Genomic DNA, 22,417 nt, shown 5'->3' on the forward strand with positions numbered 1-22,417 from the left:
GCAAAAGAATTCAGAAGAGGTATCATAGATTCGTATTCCATTATATTATTATTCTGTCTGTATCCGTGTATCGATCATCAAGTCGTATATCGTGTCTAAAGGTGTCCGAGTCAGTAAAGGACACAGCACTCAACATGCGCAAACGTAAAAAAAGAGTGATAAAGGTGAATTGTCAGACAGCGGTTGGACAAAATATTTTCCACATTGTGTTTTTCAGAACAGGTCTGTGAGTTATTTGTTGTATCATCACATAAAGGCAGGTTAAGCAACGCAAAGAGTGAAAAAAAAAAACGTACCTTTTTAAGAAAATGGCTGGGTAGCGCCGCCTACTGCTACCCAGCACTCATGTCATGACTCTTGCGTTTCTTCGTTGGACCCGGCAGGAAAAACGACGTCAAGGTTCGCTGCTTCTCATCAAAGGCGGCGCTGCCAATGCCGCCACGAGTCTTTTTCAAGTCCCGAAGATGTATGGTGCAGTTGACGAGGCTGACGTGCAGTCTCAGTGGCAGCGACTTGTCCTCGCTTGCCATGGAGTCGGCCATGGAGACGGTGCATTTGAGGTAGCCGGAGTTGTCCCAAAAGGGGGGTGAGATGAGGGAGCTGGCGGCACTGGGATTGGGGTCGACAGTGATGCCGCCACGGCTGACTCGGGCGCAGAGCTCGCGGTACAGGACGCCGAGAATGATGCCGTGGGACACAACGGCACATCTTGACTTGTGTGAAACCTCGCCCCTCTGTGAGCTAAGGAGCGGAAGCAGGTAACCGTCCAAGAAGGCGTCGACTCTCGCTTTCATCGACTCGGGAGTCTCAGAATCGGGTGCACGACCTCGCGAGTCTCCGAACTTGACGCCCTCATCGCTTCCAAAGTCCTTTTCCCGGAGCTCGGCGAGCTCAACGACCGGAATGTCCCGCGAGTGAACGCGTTTCTGTTCCGCCGCAATCGCCTCAGCTGTCTTGACCGCGCGCTTGAGATCGGACGAGAAGATGTATTCCAGCGCCGCCTCCGCGTCCTCGGCCAGATGAGTGGCCAGCCTTCGAATCTGCAGCACGCCATGGGAGGTCAGCGCCGAGTCCCGCGACCCGGCATAGATGCCAGCCACGTTGTCGACCGTCTCGCCATGGCGAATCAGGAAGAGGTGCATCGTTGAACGGACACAAGGAACGAGCAGCGGTGGAGCAAGGAGCTCCGCGTCATGGAGGCGAGGACGGTGCTGCGGGTGCCATGTGGGAGGCCCGAGAGGGTTTTGTTTGGAGGGGGGGGGAGAGCGCGGAGGAGGATGGAATGGAAGAAAGAAGAGAGGAGAAGGTTCAGGTCGAGGAGGGAAAAGTTTTTTCTTTATCCGTAGAATTCGAGGGCTCCGATTAGGGCATATGTTGGTGGGGTAGTAGATGGATAGCTGCATATGTGTTTCACATTGACGCTATATATGCAGTTACAGAATACCACGTTTACCCCACTATTGCAGCAATCGAGCTCTTGTTTGGTTCGGGGACGAGAGCCGAAATGCACGTGAAAGAGGTGCATTCAGAAGAAAGCAGGAGGGGAAGAACAATGATTGATCAGAGGATCCTGAACGATTCGACTATGCTAAAGCTTTGGAGTAGTAGATGATCTGCACTGAGTCAATGAATGGCTGCAGGGGCCAATTCATCTTCTGCCGATGCACACGTCTCTAAAAGCTAAAGAAGAGGGTTCTGCGTATGCCACTCACTACCCTGAACGGGCTACATGGTATGTAAAAATTCTCGAAGACCTTAAGGTACCTTGGGATGGCAAGACAACCACTTGACACTCAGATTCTCTGTAAACTCCCTATTATCTGACATAGCCTGACTTTATCGTCATCAATCCGCCTGATGGTTACCGGGTCTCCCTAGCTTTGCCATCACAATCTTAAACGGGTTCCTTGCTGAAAACTTTAGCCAGGTCGACAAATACACAACGCCGTAGTTGAACAGGATGAAGCCGCAGAAAATGCCAAAGTCTCTCCAGATATGGCTGTACTCGACACTGAAGCCCATTCCAAACTGGTCACCTGTTGCGTATTGGCAAAATTCACACAAGCCATCCGAAGCCGTCTGCACGAACCCGCCCGCCTGGTTGATGTACGAAGCGGTATAGCTTTCACATGTCTGGCCAGGCGGGGCACTGAAGCGAGCGAATTCACTGCTCTTGCAGCGCACCGGATGGTCGTGAATGGCGGCACCGAGAAACGCCTCGAGCAGATAGTGAAAGGGCGACAGCCAGTACATCCAGCTTTTCCAGAAGGTCGGCAGCTGATTGGGTGGCACGACAACTCCGCAGAAACTGACGACGAACAGGAAGAACACGGGCACCAAAAGACTTGCCAGCAGCTCGTTTGGAGCAAAAGAGGCAATTGCCTGGCCGAAGCTGATGTAGTAGAGCTCAAAGACCAGGACCAGTATGAAGGAGAAACCAGATGTGAAACTGGAAACTCGCGTCCCAAAGATTCCCCACCACCAGCAGTTGAAGTAGATTGCTCCGGCAACGATGCCATAGGGGATTTCAACGAGTACGGCAGACGTGACCCAGGCCAGCCATGAGTAGATCTTGGCGCTGTTCTCGCGGGACTGGAAGAGATTGCGCGAGTTGATGAAGACAGGCTGCAGCTGCTGGATCAGGGGCGGCGAGATGGTGAGCGTCATGAATATTGAGAACAGCCGGCTCTGATACGCAATGGTTGAGTAGCCAAGGCGCCAGAAGGTGAAGCAGTTGAACAGACCCGTCAAAATATGCAACATGAACTTGCCCACGATGTAGTTGGGTGACCTCCAGTACGAGACAAAAGCGCGCTTGACGACCAACCTGGTCTGAACAGACAGCGGAGCGGCGTATTCGCGGTCGTCCTTGAGGTTCTTGGATGGCTCGACCTTCTGTCGGGATGAGATCATATCCTGAATCTCCTGGGAGCGCTGCTCGTGCTCCGGTGATGACGCCCACACATCGGCCCAGTCTTGGCCGTGGTAGTTGGGGTCACCTGCGCCGATAGCTTCCAGCATGTACTCGGCGGGATTGGCATTGGGAGGGCATTTGTGCGCGCCGTTCGATTCGAAGTAGTGAATCAGGGGCTGGCTGTCCTTGCCCAGGGGCCCGTGATAGACGACTCTTCCGCCAGACTTCAGCAGAAGCAACTCGTCGAAATGCTCAAACAACACCGCTGAGGGCTGGTGGATGGTGCAGAGGACTGCCTGGCCCGCATCAGCCAGCTTTCGCAGGAAACGGACAATGTTGAACGCGGCGCCAGAGTCAAGACCAGAAGTCGGCTCGTCGAGAAACATGAGTAGCTCCGGCTTAGATGCCAGCTCGACGCCAATCGTCAGTCGCTTTCGCTGCTCCTGGTCGAGCCCTTGGCCAACCTTGCCGATAGTGGCGCCTGCGATATCCCTCATCTCAAGGAGGTCAATGATGGTTTCGCAATACGCGAGCTTCTCCTCTTTGGGAACCTCGTGCGGCTGTCTCAGAAGGGCAGAAAATTGCAGAGCTTCGCGCACGGTCGAAGTCGGCTCGTGAACGTCCATTTGCTCCGCGAATCCTGTGGCTCGCTGGAACGACTTGGGAAGAGGGCGGCCGTCAACAAGGAATTCGCCACTGATTGTTCCGAAGCGAATGCGCTGAGCCAAAGCGTTGAGCAGCGTCGTCTTTCCGGCGCCTGTTGAGAAAGTCAGCTTTGCCACATTTGAAAATAACAGACTTTCGCTGGATTTGTTTCAGAAAGTCATACCCGATGCACCCATGAGAGCTGTGAGTTTCCCAGGCCGGACATATCCCTGGACATCTTGAAGCAGCATCCTCTCGCCCTTTTCGTACGGGATGGTGTAGTTGATATTGCGAAAAGTGAAAACGGTTTCGTTCTTGGCGATCCCAGGACCGCTGCTTGAGTCGCTCAGATCCTGTGCCTTTTCTTGAACCATGGCTGGAGTGACGTGAGATACAGCTCCAGACTCCTCATCCTTCTTCTTCTCCCCAGCCCTGCCACCGGTCTCGATAGTTGACTCGACAGCTTTTGGGACTTGGCCTCTCTTGAACATGGTAATGGCTCCTCCACCAGCATTTGGCTTCATTATTTCCATTCCGACTGCCGTCAAGAAGACGAAGAAGATGAAAAAGGCCCAGAGGAACCCAAAATTGCGCCACAAATGCGATCGAGTGTATTGAAAGGCCGCTTGGATGTATGCTGCGCCATCCACACTTGTCTCTCCCGGTTGGCTTCCTGCGAGAGTGCAGGACTGGAACTGTGGCGATGTCCCCGGTCCTTGAGGCACCAGATACGGACTCACACAGTCAAGTTGTAGACCTGTGAACTCGTTCGACATGAGACACTCGAACCCGTAAAAGATCCAATTGATCCATCGCAGCCAAGAGAACCAGGGGTGCATTTCGGATGGAGGAATCAAATATCCCGTGTACACAATGAGGATCTGTACTGCAACGCCAGTCAACCGCGTCGCCTCGTCCAGAGTCGGGCACCAGGCCGCTATGCAACGGAAGAAGGCATATGTGACCATGGTAACAAGCCACAGGATGAGAGTGGCAATGAAGTACTGCGATGCCGTGCGCGAGAGATGCGCCATAAAGTAGATGATGGTGTTGAAGAGGACGACTTGTATGAAGACAAGCGGCACGTCGACCACGGTCTGCGCAACTGCGTATGCCGCTGGTCGATAGAAGGAAAACGATTTGTGTTTCAGCATGATGGGCTTGGAGGTAAAGGCCGCCGTCATCTCAGCCAATGCAAGCAACGCATTGAACAGCAGCAAGAAGAAAAGCGTTCCTCCTCTCGGAAACGCCCCAGCCGTGGTTGCGGGGAGGTTATAGAACAAGCTGCCCACGATGAGGCCCTGGAATAGGAGACCACCCCATTTGCCAAAGAGAGACGCCGAGTCTCCTAGCATGATGAGAAACTGGCGCTTGGTGCAAGCGATGACTTGTTGATGGAAGGCGAGGGTGTAGTTGTGTTCTGCCATCTTCTTCGGCCGTGCCGCCTCCCGCTCTTCGGCTTGGGCGCGGAGCTCCTTTTCAAGAGCCTCCATGTCAGCCACATTCTCGCTGTAAATGTCGCTCTTACGATACGCGTTAAAGAACTCATCCGGTGATCGCGGGATGCGCTGCTCCCAGCCAGGGCGGATGCTCCGTTCGTGCTGATCGCTGACAGATGTCAGGAAGTCGGCCGTCGTCCATCGCTCGGGACAGTCGAAGCCCAGATCCAGGAAATACTGCTTTGCCTTTTCGGCAGGGCCAAAGTAGAGACACTTTCCGCCGTCAATGAGCAGCACCTTGTCCACGAGCTCGTACAGCGACTCTCCAGCTTGGTACAATGACACTGCGGTGGAGATTCGTCCCATGTTGGTCATTGCACGTATAGCTCTCACATACTCCAGCGCGGTGCTTGCGTCCAGGCCTTTACTTGAGTTGTCCCAGCCTTGCACAGAGGCGCGGGTGATCATGGCCTCTGCAATACTGACACGCTTTCGCTCACCACCAGAGACGCCGCGGATGAACTCGTTGCCAACCTTGGTCCCAAGGGTGTGTTCGATCCAGAAGAGCTTCGTAACGACACGAAGAAACTCCTTGATGTACGATGAACGGCTTTCGCCCTCGAGCCGACCCTCTTTCCCCGGCGTGCGAGTCCGGAGCGCAAAGGTCAGAGTTCTCTTCACCGTTAGGGTGGCATAGTGTAAGTCGTCCTCGGGGTTATAGATGACTTCACCGCGGAAGTGCTTGGCTATCTGTTTCGCGTCTGCTCCACCATACGTGACGTCGCCCTCAACGGCCTCAAAGCCATACCGCTGGTTGCAGAAAGCCTTGAGAAACGTCGAGCATCCAGCTCCTGGACGACCTAGGACAAGAAGAAGTTCACCAGGTCGGACACAGCCGTCGAAATGGCTGATCAGCTCCCTCACCGGCGGCTTGGCCTGAGCAGCTTTTGGACCGGCTCTAACAAGGTTCCTGATCTTTCGGGGAAGCCCCAGGAAGATGTCTCCGACTGTTGGTTGAAGACTGGCGCCCAGCCCGACGCCTTTGACAGTGAGGTCGCGGAAGATGACACCGCTATGTCGCAGTTGTTCTTCTGGATTGTGTTCTTGCCTGGCATGCCCAAACATGCGCGACATGAGCCGTTCTATCTCTGCTGATTCCTCAGGGCCCTCGGTGCCGGACGCGAGACTCCCAGTTGTCCGGCGTCGTGAAATTGCTCGAAAGAGGTCATCTTCATTTTGAATACTCGTACCACTTGCTGTTCTCGATGGGCCGGGCCGACGACCTGGAGTTGATGAGTCGTCGCTACTAGACGAGATTCGGCTGCCGCTGAGCGACGATTCCTCTCGATCTTTTGGGCGGCTTTCATCGTGGAGGGTGGTGTTTTCTCCACCAGACGAAGCTTGCGGCGACAGCGCGCCGGTTTCCTTGGAGTCCATTAAACCTGAGTCTCTACTCAGAGTGTTCTGATCGAGGGAACTGAGGGCAACTGATTCGGCGGTTCCCTGAGACGATTTCTCAGATGCGACAATGTTCGAGGTCTCAACGGACGACTCTGGAATTTGCTCTCAGACCACCACCATCTATCGTTCGATAACTCGCTCCACATTCCTGGTCAACGGTTGGCTTTAGACATTTTAATCTCGTCTGTTTCGGACATCCAGAGAGTCCGGGAGAGGCTGAAGGAGTCCGATCCGACCGAATTATGGCGAGTCGATGACGATAGAGTTTCCGCCCGTACACCCTTTCAACGGAGACACTGTGCCGCATACTCCCGAGGCACGCAGAAAAAGCGGCCAGAAGTGAAGACGCCACAGTAGATCTTGGGGAAAGCTAGCTAGGACACACAGTACGAACGTCATGTTAGTCGTTGGGATCGAGCGGTCATCGCTGTTTTGCAGCTGCTTAAAGGCAAAGAAGCGATCGACCGAGGCTGTCTGGATCGGTAGACACTAGGCAAGCTTCGAATCCTTCGTCATTGTTAGCTGAATTGGAGTCATTCATAGATCGACTGCATTACCAAGAGCTTACGTTTCCTGTTGCAGTGAAAGAGATAGAGAGCCAGGAATAGAGACGATCGCATCTATGCAATCTACGATGAATCTTGACAAGCCTTGTCAAAGCATGTGGCGGTGGCAGGGTCGGACATAGGGCTGTGTCAACTACCGAGACCAAGCCAATCGCAAAGTCCGGCTTACGAGGGAATGGCTCATGGCTATCATGTTCGACGTGTTACGATCACATTAATTCATCCGCTTCTTTCAAGGAGTCGGGGGAAGATGCAACGGCTTGTGTAAATATACGCGGAAACTCCGCATGTCTTGAATCGGTTGCGTTTGAAGAGGCGCCAAAGCTGACTCGGAAGGTTTGTACGACAGTGCGTGGACATATGGCTTGTGAGGACCGGATGCACGACACCAATGTCAGAGTTGGGATCGGTTGAAGGGCGGGAATGAGAAAAAGGCCTGGGCTTGACATCGTCACCGTACTATGAGATGTCCATAATAACCAAATGTTGGTATTCGGGAGAAAAAAATTGCTCTCATGTCTTTCACCACGGGGCAGGCCACTATTCAGCTGCAGCAAAGGTAAACTGTACGAAGAGAATCTCTCGTGTGGTATCATGTTGTCTAAACATTCGCTTGCTGATATCTTGCTTTGTACTATACATTAGTAACAGGCTGCACCCTGATGCCTGGTGTTTATTTTCCTCGGACAAATCCGAGGAAGAAGTAGTCCCTCTCCGTCAACAGAATTGGCCCAACCGCCTTCAAACATAATCATGCCCGGGCTGAGACTGAGGTGCCGGGTGATACCCGTAGGGCATTCCGGCTGCTCCAGAATACGAAGTCGAACCGTCGATGTTGCTCACCATCGGTTGCGCATGCTCGGAATCGTTGTTCGACTCGGACTGATTGGTTCCACGGCGCAAGGGCCTTGGGCTGCCGTCTTTGAAGAACAATGGAGTATCGCGACGAATATGGGTGAGGAGAAGCACAATCCCCCACGCGATGCAGAGCGTAGGAAGAAGCCATGGAGTGCTCAGATATCTATCCAACTGGTCCGAGTTGAGGTTGAGGAGGGCCGTGAGAGCCATTCCGAGCGCCAAAAGGAAGTAGATGATGGTACGGATGACATGCCACGGCTTCCAGGGAGTCACGCGGGCAACGACGGATAGCAGCACCATCAGCGCCAGACAAACACCAGCCGCCACATAGCCATACGTGAACTGAACATTACCAAGTGGTTAGCCTAAGGGGACGGCAGAGGTAAACTGCTGGGTATACCAAGGAAAAAAAAAACATACCACCAGGTTGTATCGGTCCCAGGTAGCTTGGTCAATCTGAGCTGAGAAATCAGCAGCCGACTGGTTGACCTCTTCGCCCTTTTCCCGCTGTTCTTTGACCGCTTCGGCCTCGAGATCGATTTCAAAGTTTGTAAAGACGCTATTCTCCATCGCCGTAACCAGGGCCTCAATGATCTTCGAGAAGAGGTCCGTGGTTTTGTCTGTCGGCAGCTCGTAGTTCTCGTCCGTCAAGGCGTCGGCCCATTTAGGCCAGAAGGAATTCGGAATGTCCGTGATATTGTCCAGAGCCTCCTGGAAGACGTATTGCGTATCGGAATACTTTGGAGGATATAGCTTGAAGAAACTGGCAATCTCGTCTGTCATGTTTTGCTGTACCAGCTGGCTGGTAGCACGAGGCAGCCTTGCCGGATCAAACACTATCCAGTTGGCTGCCAGGTGGTTAAACACATCGACCACCTTGGACCATTGGATGAATTGCGTGAATCCCTGCAAAAAGAGGACGAGGGCTAGGTGGAACGGGAAATGGAGCATGGTCCAGATCATCTGACGCACGGGTGGGAGATGCGACGCCTTCATCCAGTCGAAGTAGATCAAGAAGATCATGTAAGTCGTCGCAACGCCGGCAGTCAGAATGCCGATGGTGATGGCATCTAATCATCAGACCTCTGGGTTAGAACTCACTCGACACGACGACGACAACGAACCAAGCGAGATAAGAGCGACTTACCCCAAGAGTCAGGGGCATCGACGATGATCACCACCTTATCGGCTATGACAACAATGCTGTCGCCGAGGATGATGACACTCAGAAGAAACATGCGATTCATCAGGTGTGTCTTGGAAAGGCTCAGGACGGAATAGTGTATCGACAGGCCAAAGGTCAGGAGGGCCTCCAAGGCCCCAACGATATACCAAGTAACGAACACACTACTGTGGTGGGTGTTGGTGAAGCGGAAAGTGACGCCGAGATAGATCATGGCAGCGACGAAGTGGATGGACATTTGCAGGTAGAATGCCAAGTGGACTTTCTTGAACTTCCTAACGTGCCAAAGGATACTGCCGTATTCGATGGTCAATCCTAGACGTGATGCCATCAGGATCAGAGCTAAGAAGCAGTGTGAGCATATTATTTCTGTCAGAGTAGGAGAGTTTGCTTTGCGTACACATTGCTCTCATCGTTGCTGCTTGCTGGTTACTCGGGTCGAACTTGGGAGCGACGACGGCGAAACCAACAAAGGCTCCAAGGTGGATAGCTCGAACAACTCGCTCTACGCCCTCCTGTTAGAACGGATCGCGGTTTCGTATAGTCAGAGGGGGAAGGAGCAAAAGAAGGCGAACCGAAAATGCTGTCCGTTACGAATCGAACATCATAGAGGCCGACAACAAGCCAAGTCATCCATAGCATACTGTATAACCCGGGTTAGAAGATCGATGAACATGCCGACCGAATCTCAATGCTCTCCAGAACTAACCAGAAGTATCCGATGTAAGATGCAACTCGCTCATGACTTGTTACTGACTGAGTCTTGGAGAAAACGGCGTAGTTGGCGGCAAAGAACAGGTCGGTGAACACTTCCAGCGTGCCGGCTTCTTCGTGCTACATGATGGAAAACTTCCATTAGACAAGCATGTCCGATCCGGAAAGAAATTGATGAAGGAATCATAACTCACCCTCGCGAACTCAATGGACTTGTCTGTGTAACGGTCTCCAAACTCGCTCAGATTGGGCATTTCCGCGCCTCTCTCAGAGCCCAGGACAACCGGACTCTTCATAAGCCGAAGCTTCTCACGAGAGGTGAGCTCGTGACTGTCTTTTCCCGTCATCTTGGCCAGCAATTGCGGTATTGACAAACACCAAACCGTCCTTCGCAGGAGAAAGGAAAGTGGAAAAAACAAACAGATGAGTTTGGAATGCCAAGAGCAAGCTTTGGTAATGGACGTGCCGGCTTATTGTTATTAATACCTTGCTACGACTGCCGGGATCGCACTCCCTCCTAACCACTCACTGGACCAGTTATCGCTCGCCATTGGTGACATGATCAGCCTTACCATGGACTTCGATTGGACTAGTACTGAGCGAAGCATAGCTATCCCAGTTTGGACATAACCTTGACCTCTAATCAAGGATCATCTGTTGCAAATGGCGGCCCCAAACTGCCGAAGGCCCTGCGAGAGCCTCATCTGTGAGACTACGGAGTTCTCCACACACTGACACTACGAAACTTCTTCAACAGTGCTCCCTGCCACAGGCTGGGTAATATGGGCCGTTCCCTTCCGGCAGCAGCTCGCCTGATGGAACCTTGCATGCAGTCAGCGCGTAGCCCGGGATAAAAATAGGCCCTGCAGCGATAGGTGTGACGCTAAAACCCAGGCCCTCCTGTGAACAGCTCACCATTTAAGTTCTATGAGACGCCCCATTGGTGCTGTTGAAAACACCACAGTTGGGCGAGAAGCAGGTCCAAGAGATCGGGGCTGTGTCCATGCGGCGATCCAATATAGGTAGATCAGAGGTGCTAGGCCAAAGCAGATAGCGAGAAACAAGTGGAAGGGACGGTCGTCTTGACAGTCCAATGCAGCGTCAAAGGTGGAAGCTATAGATCTGCTCATCCAGGGCCGGGATATACTCTGTTCTGGTTTGACTGTACCAGATATGCAAACCTGGAGGTCAGGTCTTGTTATTGAAAGCATTGATAACTACTGTAAGTATCTTGGCAATTTGGGTTCTATCGTTATTTGTTTCTTGATTGACTGAATATGCGGCTGCTTCAACCTCGTTGACGATGCAAAAATGCAAAAAGGTAGCATACCCCTGGTCAATTTTGGTGCAAGAGCACTAAAGTTGGGCAGGAAATTAGCCTCCGCCGTGTCAACTTTTGGGGGCCTCGCGAGTTATCACTAGTGCTGACTGGTGCTTGCACGAACCTGTGGCTGAGCCGCTTCTTCCCATGTTCGTGCTCGGGGGCGTCAACTCCAACTCTGTCCCCGTGTTCTTCGATGAAGGCCATTTGTTTGAACTCCTTGATGATGAGAAGAATTTCTTGGAAGGCATCAAATGGTCGTCTAGAGCTTGTATCGTAGCTTCTTGGTCATACAAGTCATAAGCAGGATGGTGTTTGCATTGCTCTTCGTTCTTGATGTTGTACACATGAGAAGATCGGATTGTCGTTGCATTGGGGCTGGAACCCAGAAGCTTGAGTAGGGGTTCAGCTAGGTAACACTTGTGGAGAGCTCCACTCAGCATCCAATTAGTACTTCAAAGTGAGGGACAAGCACCTGGGGACTGATTGTCTTGTTGAAGAAGAGTAACGAAGGATGTAAGGGCCGCAAAGAACAGACTCACGAGGAAAGGAGAGATGAGAAGCGACGCTCGGTGTGCCAGGAAGAGTTACAGAGTTCGGTAGTTGGAATGTTTTTTTGTCGTCCGCGCATGACACCTGTAGGAGGAATCAGGAGAAACCGCCTGCAAAAATAGCGGCGTCGCAGCTCATTTACCTTGCTCTAGATACAACTATAGTCGACCATGGTCAGAGTAAAGAGTCGATTTGTAACGAAGATTCAGATTGACACATCTTGGAACTACATACAGTATTGGCTGGCATTTCGGCTTGAAACCGTGCATGTGCGTGCATTGGCCCAAGGAACAAGGCCGTTGCCGCTTCCATGGAACGGCAACAGGGCAGCAATTCCACCAATCGCTTCATCCAGGTGGAGATTGGGTGTCAGCACGTCGTATCAACGGCTGATGATCAACACCATCTGGCGGCATCGTCTGCTGAACAGATGTAAACGATTATTAATCTTGAGCGCAAGTATGATCTGCTGGTTCACTCGTACGCATGGCGGGATACCATTGCGTGTTGCTCTGCGGCGGTAGGCCCGCGACGAGGAATGGCGAGTCTGTGACAACGAGTCCGGAGGCCCTCTTCTCCGAAAACTTGGACTGAAAGTCCACTTCCACAAGTCGAGCTTCATATATGGCTCATGCCAAGTCCGTTCTCATGCTGATTGTCATGCATCAGTCGCCAGTAAGCAGCTCTTAACTTCACCCTGTCAATAACTCATCAGAGAATGGGTATGGAGTTGTCACTCTACTGCAATAGCAAATTCGCTGACAAGTATAAGTTGCCATCTTCATTCTTGATCTTCAGAGGCACATGTTATTCGACAATACTGAGCCCCTTGAAGGAATGTTCCTTGCGGACTCGCGAGACAGGCACGGATTTAACATGAATCTGCTATGCTGCATCTGGATGAGGATGAAGCTCTAGCGGGTTTGATTCTACTGGAAAGGGGTATATTCAGCGAGTGTCGAGATTTCAGGGTAGAGTGAAACAGTCCGTCGCAGCAGGCGTGCCATTGACCTAAAATTCTGGTCGGCATTCTCTACACCATCAGAAAGTCTCTTATTTTCTCATTTCAGAGCAAATTGAAGGCAGCCTAACTGTTGATGTTGCCCTCCATAGCCACCGGAGCCGCTGAGGGGTGTTACGCTACAACATGGCCAGCCAGTAAGCTCTTCAGTAGACCACCTCTTCCAGATGCCTTTGTCTGGGCTTTCCAATCTTTCTTGATGGTATTCAGGCAGATGGTGCCGAAAGTCCGTGGGGTTAATGCTCTTCAATCCAGCAGCATATTGTGTTATAGTGAATCGTCTGCTCCCTGTTGCGTGCGGTTTCCCCTGGACAGTTATTCCAACTATTGCAGAAGCAAAAGCCGCGTAGTCGTCTAATAAAAATCTTCTTCTCTTTCTGCCTCTTCAATTTGGGCAGCCCATGTCAGACCTAGATTCACCCTGGCATCCTGATAAAAATGGAAACCTGCTGTGGTATGTTCAATCAAGTGCTTTAGAAGCGCTTGTAGTCTCAAAGTTTATCAAGGATTGACTGGGAGAGAATGCTTGGCCCGGAAAAGTGAGATCTCCTTTTACGCACAATCGGCAAGATATGATACGACTAGTCCAGGTGAAAGTTATCCTGCGGCTGGGCGACTTGTTTCTGCTTCTCATCCTTTTGCACTGTAAAGAATTCAGTAGGTTATGTTCCCTCTTCTGACAATGTGCCAATGTTCTGTCACTACATTCTATAGTTCCAATAAGGGAAAACAACAGAAAAAGGCCTCTAAGTTTGGATAGGGACTTTGAGATGCCGTAGAGGCCAGTCAACTAATTTACTGGGCATACGAAGCTCAAGTTAATCTCATGTTATGGCTCATGAAAGGCTTAACAGCTGTTTGTAAGCTCACGACCCGCCTATTGCCACTTCTACTGATTTATATGATGGAAATAAGCTTACATACGAGTATAGCCCGTACCCTAGTATTGTTGCTTATCTGGGAGAATGATATGAGCTTACAATATTCTCAACAAAACTCGACGACCTCTCCTTTTGTAACTTGCTCCACGCTATACGAGTGCCACTGTGAGTTCCAATTCAAATGTTACACTTTGTCCTCACTCTGGTCCAGCAAGAATCCCACTCGAAAACTGCCAGTTCGAAATGGGGAAATGTGAGGTGTCAAGAGACTAGCGCCAGGCTATCAGTCTATGAACCAAGATAATCTTGGATATAGGGTCCTGCTTTGAAGACACACTCTGGGATCATACCCTCTGCACAAAGTCTATATCGTATGAGTAAGTGTATATATCAGTGGATGGCTTACGGAAGCCTGAATCGGAGACTTCGAAGTGTATTGTAATAAGATATATAAGTCATATACAGATATATTAGACGTACGAGTTCAGAGACTTACCATTCAATAAGCTGATGCGCACTCGTACATGGGTCTTCAAGTCCTCTGACAAGCGAAAACCAGAAGAAATGGCACAGGCGGGGAGATCGGGCTCCGAGAAGTGCAGCCAAACGTGACATACAATTTGTCAATACTGACAGTAAGCTTCAGGGACTCTGCCTTTTACCATGTGATTACCGCTATTCTGACTCCTTACTTGTATAGGGCTCTGACGTTGTGATGCCCTCTCAGTATGCGCTGCCTTAAAGAGCAAACTATCAAACGCGGATTATTCGCTCGCATCTTGACACCGCACACGATTACTCCAAGATGCCTTTCTCGACTTAGCGACATCGCATAAGATGGAGCGCGACTCCAGCTTCCTCGGGTTGTATATGCATTGAGACGGACAGAATTCGAATGTCGCGTACTATGAAGATAGGTAAAATTCCGTGAACCTCATCCTCATCAGCCATGTGTCTCGTTGAACGCCATTGCTTGAGCGACATGGCATCAATTTTGCAAGTGGCGGTGGACGTGGGTTCTCTCTGTTGATTTAATGAGCCAGGCTTTTCGCAGTAAAGTTCTCATATTCCAATATTCTTGCCCCTGAAGGTGAACAAACTGAGGTGAATAGGTATAGAATGGCTACTCCTTAGTTTCTGATGTAACTCCGAGTTTCTGACAGTAGAGGATCTTAACGGTATGATACCTGCATGTATCACACGACGCACCGCTCGATAGAACACGGATTATTCCGACGCGGTACCCTTTTCGGTTGCCCGCCAGGATCCCCTGCCCTGTAATGACCTGTCCATGCAAACGTCAGCAGCATTCGGGGAGAGAGCCTGAAACGAAGGAAATACTTGCACCATGAGGTGCAGTATATGGCACATTGCGGCGACTTGGCAAACAAAAGTGCTGAGAGATAACCGACATGCTTAGGACATCCTCTGCACCAGACCAAGAAGGGGATTGCCTTGCGGCTGTTGACCCGGTTAGTAGCGGGCTATTCCATTGGATGCGCCGCCCGCACTACATTAATAACCATCCGTTAACCAATAGGCTTTGATTTGCAGCCTACTGAACAGCTAAAGGGACATGGCGAAATGAGTCCATGTCAGCGAGGCCTCGACACGAGGAGTCGTATGAAGTCTCACAAAGTCAGAAGTCTTGTATAATCTGTCATGATGAATCAATAGCACAACTGTCACTTGCGTGGTTGTCAGTAATGGCATGCGAATAGCGGCTGAACGGCTGGAAACCTAATATTGGATGTTGTCCTGCAAAGGTCCGGACAATCATATGCCGAGTTGCCGGAGGTGCCACTGAAAACGATCCAGTGCGTTTTGATCGATTATCTAGACCTATGTTCGGAATGTGTGTGTATATGTTGAAGTTGCATACAAAGTACTACGGAAAAATCACAAGTGCTTCTACTCTTGCCACGTTTCTTATCATCTGAATGTGTCGAATTGTTAAGACAATTCTTAACACCCACCCTTGTCTGTTCAGGTTGTAAAAAGCGCCGATGAGATGCCTAACAAGTGTGGTGAATGCTAGCTATTCTGCTCCACCCATAGCTGAACTAGGGAGAAAATAGGTAGTGAGTTTACTGCCCGTAGAATCATCCTCGTCAACTGCTACAAGGGCTATGGATTTCGGTCAGCCCCCTTAAGATACAAGGGATCTTTTGTAAGGAGGATGATGGAGACTGTATTTTGACCGCTTGGTCGAATGACAAAAGAAATACTTTGTATTTTATCAAAACTACCAGTTATTGGACTAGGCTTCAAAGCAACGGACAAGTTTAGAGAATCTAATACCGTCATGCTTTCGTTGCGTCCAGTTGCCAAAGCTCAATCTGTGACTTGACTTGACAATCATGCTGTGTATACTAGCCTTTAAACCTACCTTTGATCCACTTGTACCTGGTCGTCAATCGTTTCTAGGGCTTACGCCTTCACACATCCAGGCGGGACGGCCCAGGAACAGATGCCGTTGTGGATCGTCATCTCGAATCACTACCTGATTGACAATGTCTTAAACTAGGAGCGGTATTGATGGCAACTTATTTTTTTTTCCGGGCAGCGTGCCTGTTCTTCCGTCAACCACATCGAGAGCTGAGCTCAAGTCCACAGAACCAGTCTCTCCTGAGCACGGCATCATTTCGGTACTTACTTGTGCTGGTTAGGATTGAGCCTCTAGTGCTCAAGTGAGAAGAACGAGATGGACATATGATCGATACCCAACATGCTCTTCGAATATGGAGAGTGCTCTTCTTGATGCTACCGAAGTGAAGCCCGTCGTAGCCCAAGGTGGGTAGACGGGGAATCGAAGCCGAAATCCATGTCTGTATGCGATGACTCGTCAGGAGAGCCTTGCTGGCGAGTTCCCCATACTTGTCTAGACGAGAGTCATCCGGGCAAGAAAAAGCCGAAGGGACCCCCTTCCTCGAAAGCAGGAGTTGTATATAATGTGCTGTAGATCTCGACCATCTTCGGACCAAGGAGCCAGCAGCAGTGCCAGACACAGATCCCAAGCACCGTTTTCTCGAGTCCTTAAGCAAGATGCATCTGTCTTCGACGATCCTCATGGCTGCGGCCGGTGCAGCGGCCCAGTCGACGTTCGACCTGTCCGATCTCCCTGCCTTCATCAAATCAAGCTCGAGCACCAACTGGCCAACCCTCCTCAACATTGGCCAGCAGATCTGGAACGACCCCGAGGTTGGTCTGAACGAGACTCACGCTCACGACCGCATCGTCAAGTACTTTTCCTCAGTCGGAGGGTGGACGGTCTCCCCATCGGCCTACCCGGGCCTGCCCACGGCTTTCAAGGCCGAGTTCGACAACCGGCCCTCAGGATTTACCGGTGATCTGCCCACTGTGGGCTTCCTGGCCGAGTATGACGCGCTGGTGGGCATCGGCCATGCCTGTGGCCATAACCTCATTGCCCTCAACGGCATGTCAGCAGCCAAGTTTGCCAGCGAGGCACTGGCGCACTACGGCATTCCAGGGCGTATCATCGTCATTGGTACCCCCGATGAAGAGAATGCGGCGGGCAAGTTTAAGCTCAACAACCTGGGCGCCTTCAACGGCTCGGACGTTTGGCTCATGGCCCATCCGACTGTGACGAGCGCCATCCAGCCCATGAACGCCCGCCTCAACTACTTTGCGCGCTTTGTCGGCGGCACGCACTCGGAGGCCGTTTCAAAGGCATACGATGCCCTGGACATCGTGCAGAACCTGTCCGGCCTTCCGGGAACCAGCTCCAGCGCCGTGGGCATCGAGAACGTTGGTGTCTATGCAACCAACATCGTGCAAAGCATCATCAAACTCGGCGTCGCTGGCCTGAGCCTCGACACTGTCAACAGCACCGTGTCCGGCATCCTCGATTCGACGTATCCCAATGTCACCTTTTCAGCGGCGACTGATGCCGATGGTGTTGCCCTGACGATTCTTGGACCTGGCGGACACGCTTCAGAAGCCACAAAGAGCCCGCTGACGCTCTCTGTCAACACCTATAACGCCCTCAAGAACTCCTCTGGCGTATCGTTCTACCTCCCAGGAAACACGTCCGTCACCGAGCTCGACATCACCATCGACTTCCGCACTCGCTACACGGCTGACCTGAACTCCGTGGCCAACTTTGCCAGTGCTGCTCTGGGTACTCTGCCCGCCGGCATCTCTCACGACGTCCAGTATCCCTCCCTGGAAGTAACTCCGTTCCTCGGCCAGGCCTTCATCGATATCGTCGGCACCCCCGACTACGGCCTGGCCAACTTTCCCGCCACCACTCTTGCTCCCGCCTCGACTGATGCCTCGTGGGTGCAAGATCCTGTGCTCGACCCCGTCACTCACGAGTTGAAGAGTGTGGCTAAGGCAGTCCTTCACGCAAACTACGGCATCTGCACGAACCCTTCGGGCGCGGGCTGTCCTTTTAACCACGAGCCACTGTTCAAGGGCCTTGCAAACACCGACTTTGCGTATCAGCAGACGGAAATTGTGGCCAGAGCAGAGGCTCAACTTGCGGTGGAGCTGTTGGCAGACCCATCCCAGATGGCCCAGGCGGTTGCCATTGTTTTGAAATAGAATGAGAGAGATGCGATTCGTGCTGCGAGTGCGAAGTATGATGATGACGAGATGTACTTATAATGTAGAGGGATGAGCTTAGATGAATAAAGACTCAACAGAATTGTGATACCCGGTCATTGCTTCGTGCCGTGGGATGGGTTCAACCTGAAAACATATGCGGTTGCCGTGTATTGCTCGTACACATGGATCATGCTGCTGATAGGCTGTACAAGCTATCATCGACTGACATTTATCGACGTAGATGGTATTTCTGAATCGGGGGCTACAGGCGGGATACTCATTGCACTTATCTATGCATGAGGAGGATAGGGCCAAGTGGTGGCGCTCAACTTCTCTATTGAACCGCCCTCTAGCGAGGCCTCAATGTAATTAAGCGTGTGATCTCAATCATCGCATGTGAACATTTGGCACCCTAGCAATAAAGGCTGGAGCCGTCCACGTCTGTCTCACGCTCAGTTTTGGACAGCCATCACATTCTCCCTCTCCCTCTCTTTGGTTATGTTCTCGTGGGCAGTTCTACCTTAGGCTTCCATCCACCCGATCTCTCACAAATCACAAAATTCTTCATGCAGCTGTGAATGTTCTAGCGTGACGGGTCATACAGGCGGAAGGCGACCTGCCGGGGAACGACACGTTGCAGCGGTGTGGGTGCTTGGCCTTTTGCTGCTGGTCTGGCGAGAAGTTTTGTCATTATACGAAGGGAAGGATGAAGGCTTTACTCTTCCGGGAACTCAAAAGATGAGCTGAGGGAAATAGTCAAGACATTGTTTGTTTGCTTTGTTTGTGACATAAACTTGCAATTGTCTGTTCGTGATGGCTTCAAACCTAAGCGCCTCGTTCGGCCAGCAATGGCTGCCTCCCGCCCCCTACAGACTGCTGTTCGCCAAACGACCCGACGAAAAGAAGGTCCATATCTGCATTCGAAGCACCTCGATGCATGGCCGCGGGACGGGAAGACCAGCATCCGCCTAGCTTCGCTCTTGTTTTTTACCCTTTCTTCAACGCTACGGAGGAGCCTCCGTCGGCGATGCTCCCGCGCATAGATACGGAGTAGGGTGGACAGCCAAATGTCGCTCATCATAACTCATCTTCCCTGTCCCTGTCCCTTACGAGCTGCACACAGCTGCTAGAGCCAACAGCTTTTCTGCTCTTCTCTGCTTCTTCTCCACCCTCCGGATGTCATCCTCTTCTCCCCCCCTCGTTTCTCCACGCCGATCCCACCCTCAGGCGTTCTTGAATCATCTTCATCGCCCGTCTTTCATGCGGCCTGGCCCTCTTTTCATGCTTCTCTGCTCCTCCCGGTTGGCTCGCTGATGTCGCACATACACACGACACTTGCACTTACACACGACATACGGCACACTCGTACTTGTTACAACAGCGATGAACAACCGACTGTTGGCCGGCTTGATCGGGTAAATGGCAGTTTTCTTGCAAGTTGTCTTACCCGCTCGCTTGGCGACTGCGCCGAGGCCAAGGCGGTGGAAACTCGACACCGTCGCTGTCTGTTGTAGCGACCAGCAAGAGATCGAAGCGACGCATGATCGCGTATGAGTAACTGCATACCTATGTATGCTTACGCGACTAGGTATCTTACCATCTGCATGTGAGAACGGACTGCATACGATATATACATACAATCACTGCGTGGAGACATATTGCATACCGCGCACCTGCACTTCACACAACCGGGGGGTCTATTGGTTGAAATGCCGAGCTGGCTGATGGCTTTTTGCTCTAGAATATTTATACGGAGCATGTCAGTTACTACGCATTCGTACGCATCGCTGCTTTCGATTAATACCTATCGTTCGCTAACGGTCCGGCTCAGTCATTCTGTTTCCCGCCATATCCCTGCTTAATCAATCTCGCAGCTGAAATCGAAGCTACCAAAGGAGGAACGAAAGTATCACACAACACACAGGGCGCAATCCAGGAAAGAAAGAGAGGCAGAAGACAACGGAGAAAATTCAGCAAGATAGCACCGCGTTGCTCACTTTTACTGTCTACGGTAATCGAAATGGTGGACAAGACACCCGGACGAAGCGCATCAGGCGCGGCTGGCGAAAGCAGCCAACAACAAGAACCAAACTCGGAAGGCATTCTCCCAGCTGGTCACTGGCAAGAGGTTTGTGGTCTCCCATCCAAGATCTGCGCAGATGGATCACATGCTCTTTTGTGCCAGGCAAGGAATAATCAGTGCGAACTAGGTTGCACAGAGACGAGACGACGGGCCGGAGGACGATGTAGACGATGACGACGATTCCGCGCTTGGTTCGGATGCCGGTAGCTCGACAGCCTCGATTACGTCTAGTATCTTGCAGTATCGAGAGATTCACGGCCGGAGATTTCATGGCGAGACAGGCAACGTGCAGTATTGGTAGGTATCCCCATCTACGTATAGCTGGTCAAGTCTGTCTTCGAGGGACTCTGGCGCCGGGGGCTGTTGCTGACTCAGGACAATGAACACAGGCAGTCCAACGACGAGGCGGCAAGCGAATCCCTAGACATGAAGTACGCCGTGTTTTGGCGACGATGAAGCAATAAAAGGAATGATCGAAAGAATCGCTAACTGGTATTGCGTCGTCACAGTCATCACGTTCTTTCTATGGCCTTGGGAGACAAACTCTTCATGGCTCCGTTGAAGAAGGAAGATGTCAAAGTGCATAAACCTCTCCAGCATCTGAAGGCGCATTGCGGGACAAATTGAAGCTAACACTCGATAAATCGGAGTAGAAAGCTCTAGATATAGGCACCGGTACAGGTGGGTACCATATTTGCGTTTGTGAGGGTTGAATCTGTCTAACTGACTTGACCCCTTCTGCTCTAGGGATATGGGCTATGTGAGTATTTACGACTTCGCTTGATCTGAGAGAAAAGGCAACATCCTGATGCTGGAAACAGTGATTTCGCCGACGAATATCCCGACGCTCAGGTAATTGGCACGGATATTTCACCCATTCAGCCAACATGGGTTCCCCCCAACCTGCAGTTGTGAGTCGACACCGGCAACTCTGCCACAGCCTTCGAGCACTCCTTTGACGTCTCCTCGATAAAATGCTGCTATATCTAACCTGCATATCTAGCGAGATTGAAGACTGCACGCAAGAATGGACGTTCCGTAACGAAGACTTTGACTACGTCCACATGCGCTGGCTTCTCGGCAGTATCCAGGATTGGGACGCTCTCCTACAACAAGCATACCGCGTCTTAAAGCCTGGGGGCTGGGTTGAAAGCCTAGAGACTTCAGCCATCGTGAGGAGTGACGACGGCACTGTCACAGAGACGTCTGCCTTGGGCCAATGGGGAAAGTTCTTCCTTAATGGTGGCAAGAAGATTGGAAGATCATTCACGGTGATTGAGGACGAGACGCAAAGAAAATCAATTGAGGCGGCTGGCTTTGTCGACATTCAGGAATTCAATTTCAAGGTAAGCTCGGACAATGCCACTTGCCAGGTCCAGCCCTAACAATATTGGAACTGTACAGATGCCGATAGGAGGTTGGCCCAAGGATCCCAAACTGAAGGAACTCGGACAATTCGCCCAGATGGTCCTCGAGAGAGATATTGAAGGCTACATCGTCTTCATGGCTAATACTCTTGGCTGGACGCGGGAAGAAATTCTGGTTTACATTGGCATGCTGCGACGGGAAGTCCGATCAAAGAACTTCCATGCATATTACAATCAAAAGGTGGTCTGGGCGAGAAAACCGCTGGATGGAGAGACAAAATGAAGCTCTTTTCGATTTGTTTATGAATCTTTTCATCCACTAATAGCAAGCATTTATGTTCCAACTAATAATCAGGTTTTCAAACCGTCTACTCGATAACGAAAACCGAGGCTTCTCCTCTGCTCTAGTCACCTTAACCGACGGACTGCTAGGTTGTCCAAGTTTTGCCATGTTTCATGCAGCAGTTTGTTTGCCCACTCCTGTCTCCTCTCTTTTACCGACAGTCGTTGATCGTACTTATTCGTCCAGCATTGACGTTGCAGATACATTTAACCGAAGATAACTAGGTACTGCCGTACGGGCGAGCAATTCGGAGGGATTGCGAAATTTTCTCATGCAGAACGAGTATCCTGCCGTACTGAGGATACTCTTTCAAAGCTCATTGGCAGACGATAACCCGTGACGATGTCCAGAACGGGGTTCTTTCGGGGGTTGACCAAAACGAAGCTCAATGCCGCGTTGACAGGTTCCACAGACGCTGCATCAGCGGCTGTTCAACCCCTTTTGGCATGCTTCTCTATCACGTGAATTTATAACATCAGCAACATGTACAAGGACTGCTC

General features: G+C 51.3%; 7 protein-coding genes across 7 annotated transcripts; 2 read left to right on the plus strand and 5 right to left on the minus strand.

Annotated features, from left to right (window-relative positions):
- Positions 1–26: 26 nt before the first annotated feature.
- Positions 27–1,145, minus strand: TRIREDRAFT_82326 (uncharacterized protein; the record flags this gene model as incomplete). Its single annotated transcript, XM_006969566.1, has 2 exons — positions 27–95; positions 297–1,145. One exon carries the CDS (start codon positions 1,140–1,142, stop codon positions 333–335), a length of 810 nt encoding a protein of 269 aa, XP_006969628.1. The 3' UTR covers positions 27–95; positions 297–332.
- Positions 1,146–1,845: 700 nt separating this feature from the next.
- Positions 1,846–6,435, minus strand: TRIREDRAFT_82327 (uncharacterized protein; the record flags this gene model as incomplete). The annotated part of the gene is made up of 2 exons (XM_006969567.1): positions 1,846–3,671; positions 3,744–6,435. The coding sequence occupies 2 exons, from the start codon at positions 6,433–6,435 to the stop codon at positions 1,846–1,848; spliced, it is 4,518 nt and encodes a 1,505-aa protein (XP_006969629.1).
- A 1,331-nt stretch (positions 6,436–7,766) lies between these two features.
- TRIREDRAFT_70365 (uncharacterized protein) lies at positions 7,767–10,127 on the minus strand (the record flags this gene model as incomplete). Its single annotated transcript, XM_006969568.1, has 7 exons — positions 7,767–8,225; positions 8,304–8,953; positions 9,031–9,408; positions 9,467–9,571; positions 9,642–9,709; positions 9,776–9,900; positions 9,975–10,127. The coding sequence occupies 7 exons, from the start codon at positions 10,125–10,127 to the stop codon at positions 7,767–7,769; spliced, it is 1,938 nt and encodes a 645-aa protein (XP_006969630.1).
- An 870-nt stretch (positions 10,128–10,997) lies between these two features.
- On the minus strand, positions 10,998–11,902 carry TRIREDRAFT_112237 (uncharacterized protein; the record flags this gene model as incomplete). Its single annotated transcript, XM_006969569.1, has 5 exons — positions 10,998–11,010; positions 11,226–11,363; positions 11,396–11,479; positions 11,644–11,801; positions 11,888–11,902. The coding sequence occupies 5 exons, from the start codon at positions 11,900–11,902 to the stop codon at positions 10,998–11,000; spliced, it is 408 nt and encodes a 135-aa protein (XP_006969631.1).
- A 1,353-nt stretch (positions 11,903–13,255) lies between these two features.
- On the minus strand, positions 13,256–14,539 carry TRIREDRAFT_112238 (uncharacterized protein; the record flags this gene model as incomplete). Its single annotated transcript, XM_006969570.1, has 8 exons — positions 13,256–13,317; positions 13,599–13,614; positions 13,655–13,718; positions 13,893–13,919; positions 13,962–13,979; positions 14,052–14,096; positions 14,173–14,210; positions 14,462–14,539. The coding sequence occupies 8 exons, from the start codon at positions 14,537–14,539 to the stop codon at positions 13,256–13,258; spliced, it is 348 nt and encodes a 115-aa protein (XP_006969632.1).
- Positions 14,540–16,600: 2,061 nt separating this feature from the next.
- Positions 16,601–18,121, plus strand: TRIREDRAFT_112239 (uncharacterized protein; the record flags this gene model as incomplete). The annotated part of the gene is made up of 1 exon (XM_006969547.1): positions 16,601–18,121. The coding sequence occupies one exon, from the start codon at positions 16,601–16,603 to the stop codon at positions 18,119–18,121; it is 1,521 nt and encodes a 506-aa protein (XP_006969609.1).
- A 2,264-nt stretch (positions 18,122–20,385) lies between these two features.
- TRIREDRAFT_70355 (uncharacterized protein) lies at positions 20,386–21,857 on the plus strand (the record flags this gene model as incomplete). Its single annotated transcript, XM_006969548.1, has 8 exons — positions 20,386–20,493; positions 20,601–20,638; positions 20,717–20,786; positions 20,861–20,888; positions 20,955–20,967; positions 21,029–21,118; positions 21,211–21,553; positions 21,612–21,857. Coding segments are annotated over 8 exons (936 nt in total), but the record flags the coding sequence as incomplete, so codon positions are not given.
- Positions 21,858–22,417: the final 560 nt, after the last annotated feature.

Source organism: Trichoderma reesei (assembly GCF_000167675.1).
Source record: "Trichoderma reesei QM6a unplaced genomic scaffold TRIREscaffold_35, whole genome shotgun sequence".
In the NCBI taxonomy this organism is placed as follows: domain Eukaryota; kingdom Fungi; phylum Ascomycota; class Sordariomycetes; order Hypocreales; family Hypocreaceae; genus Trichoderma; species Trichoderma reesei.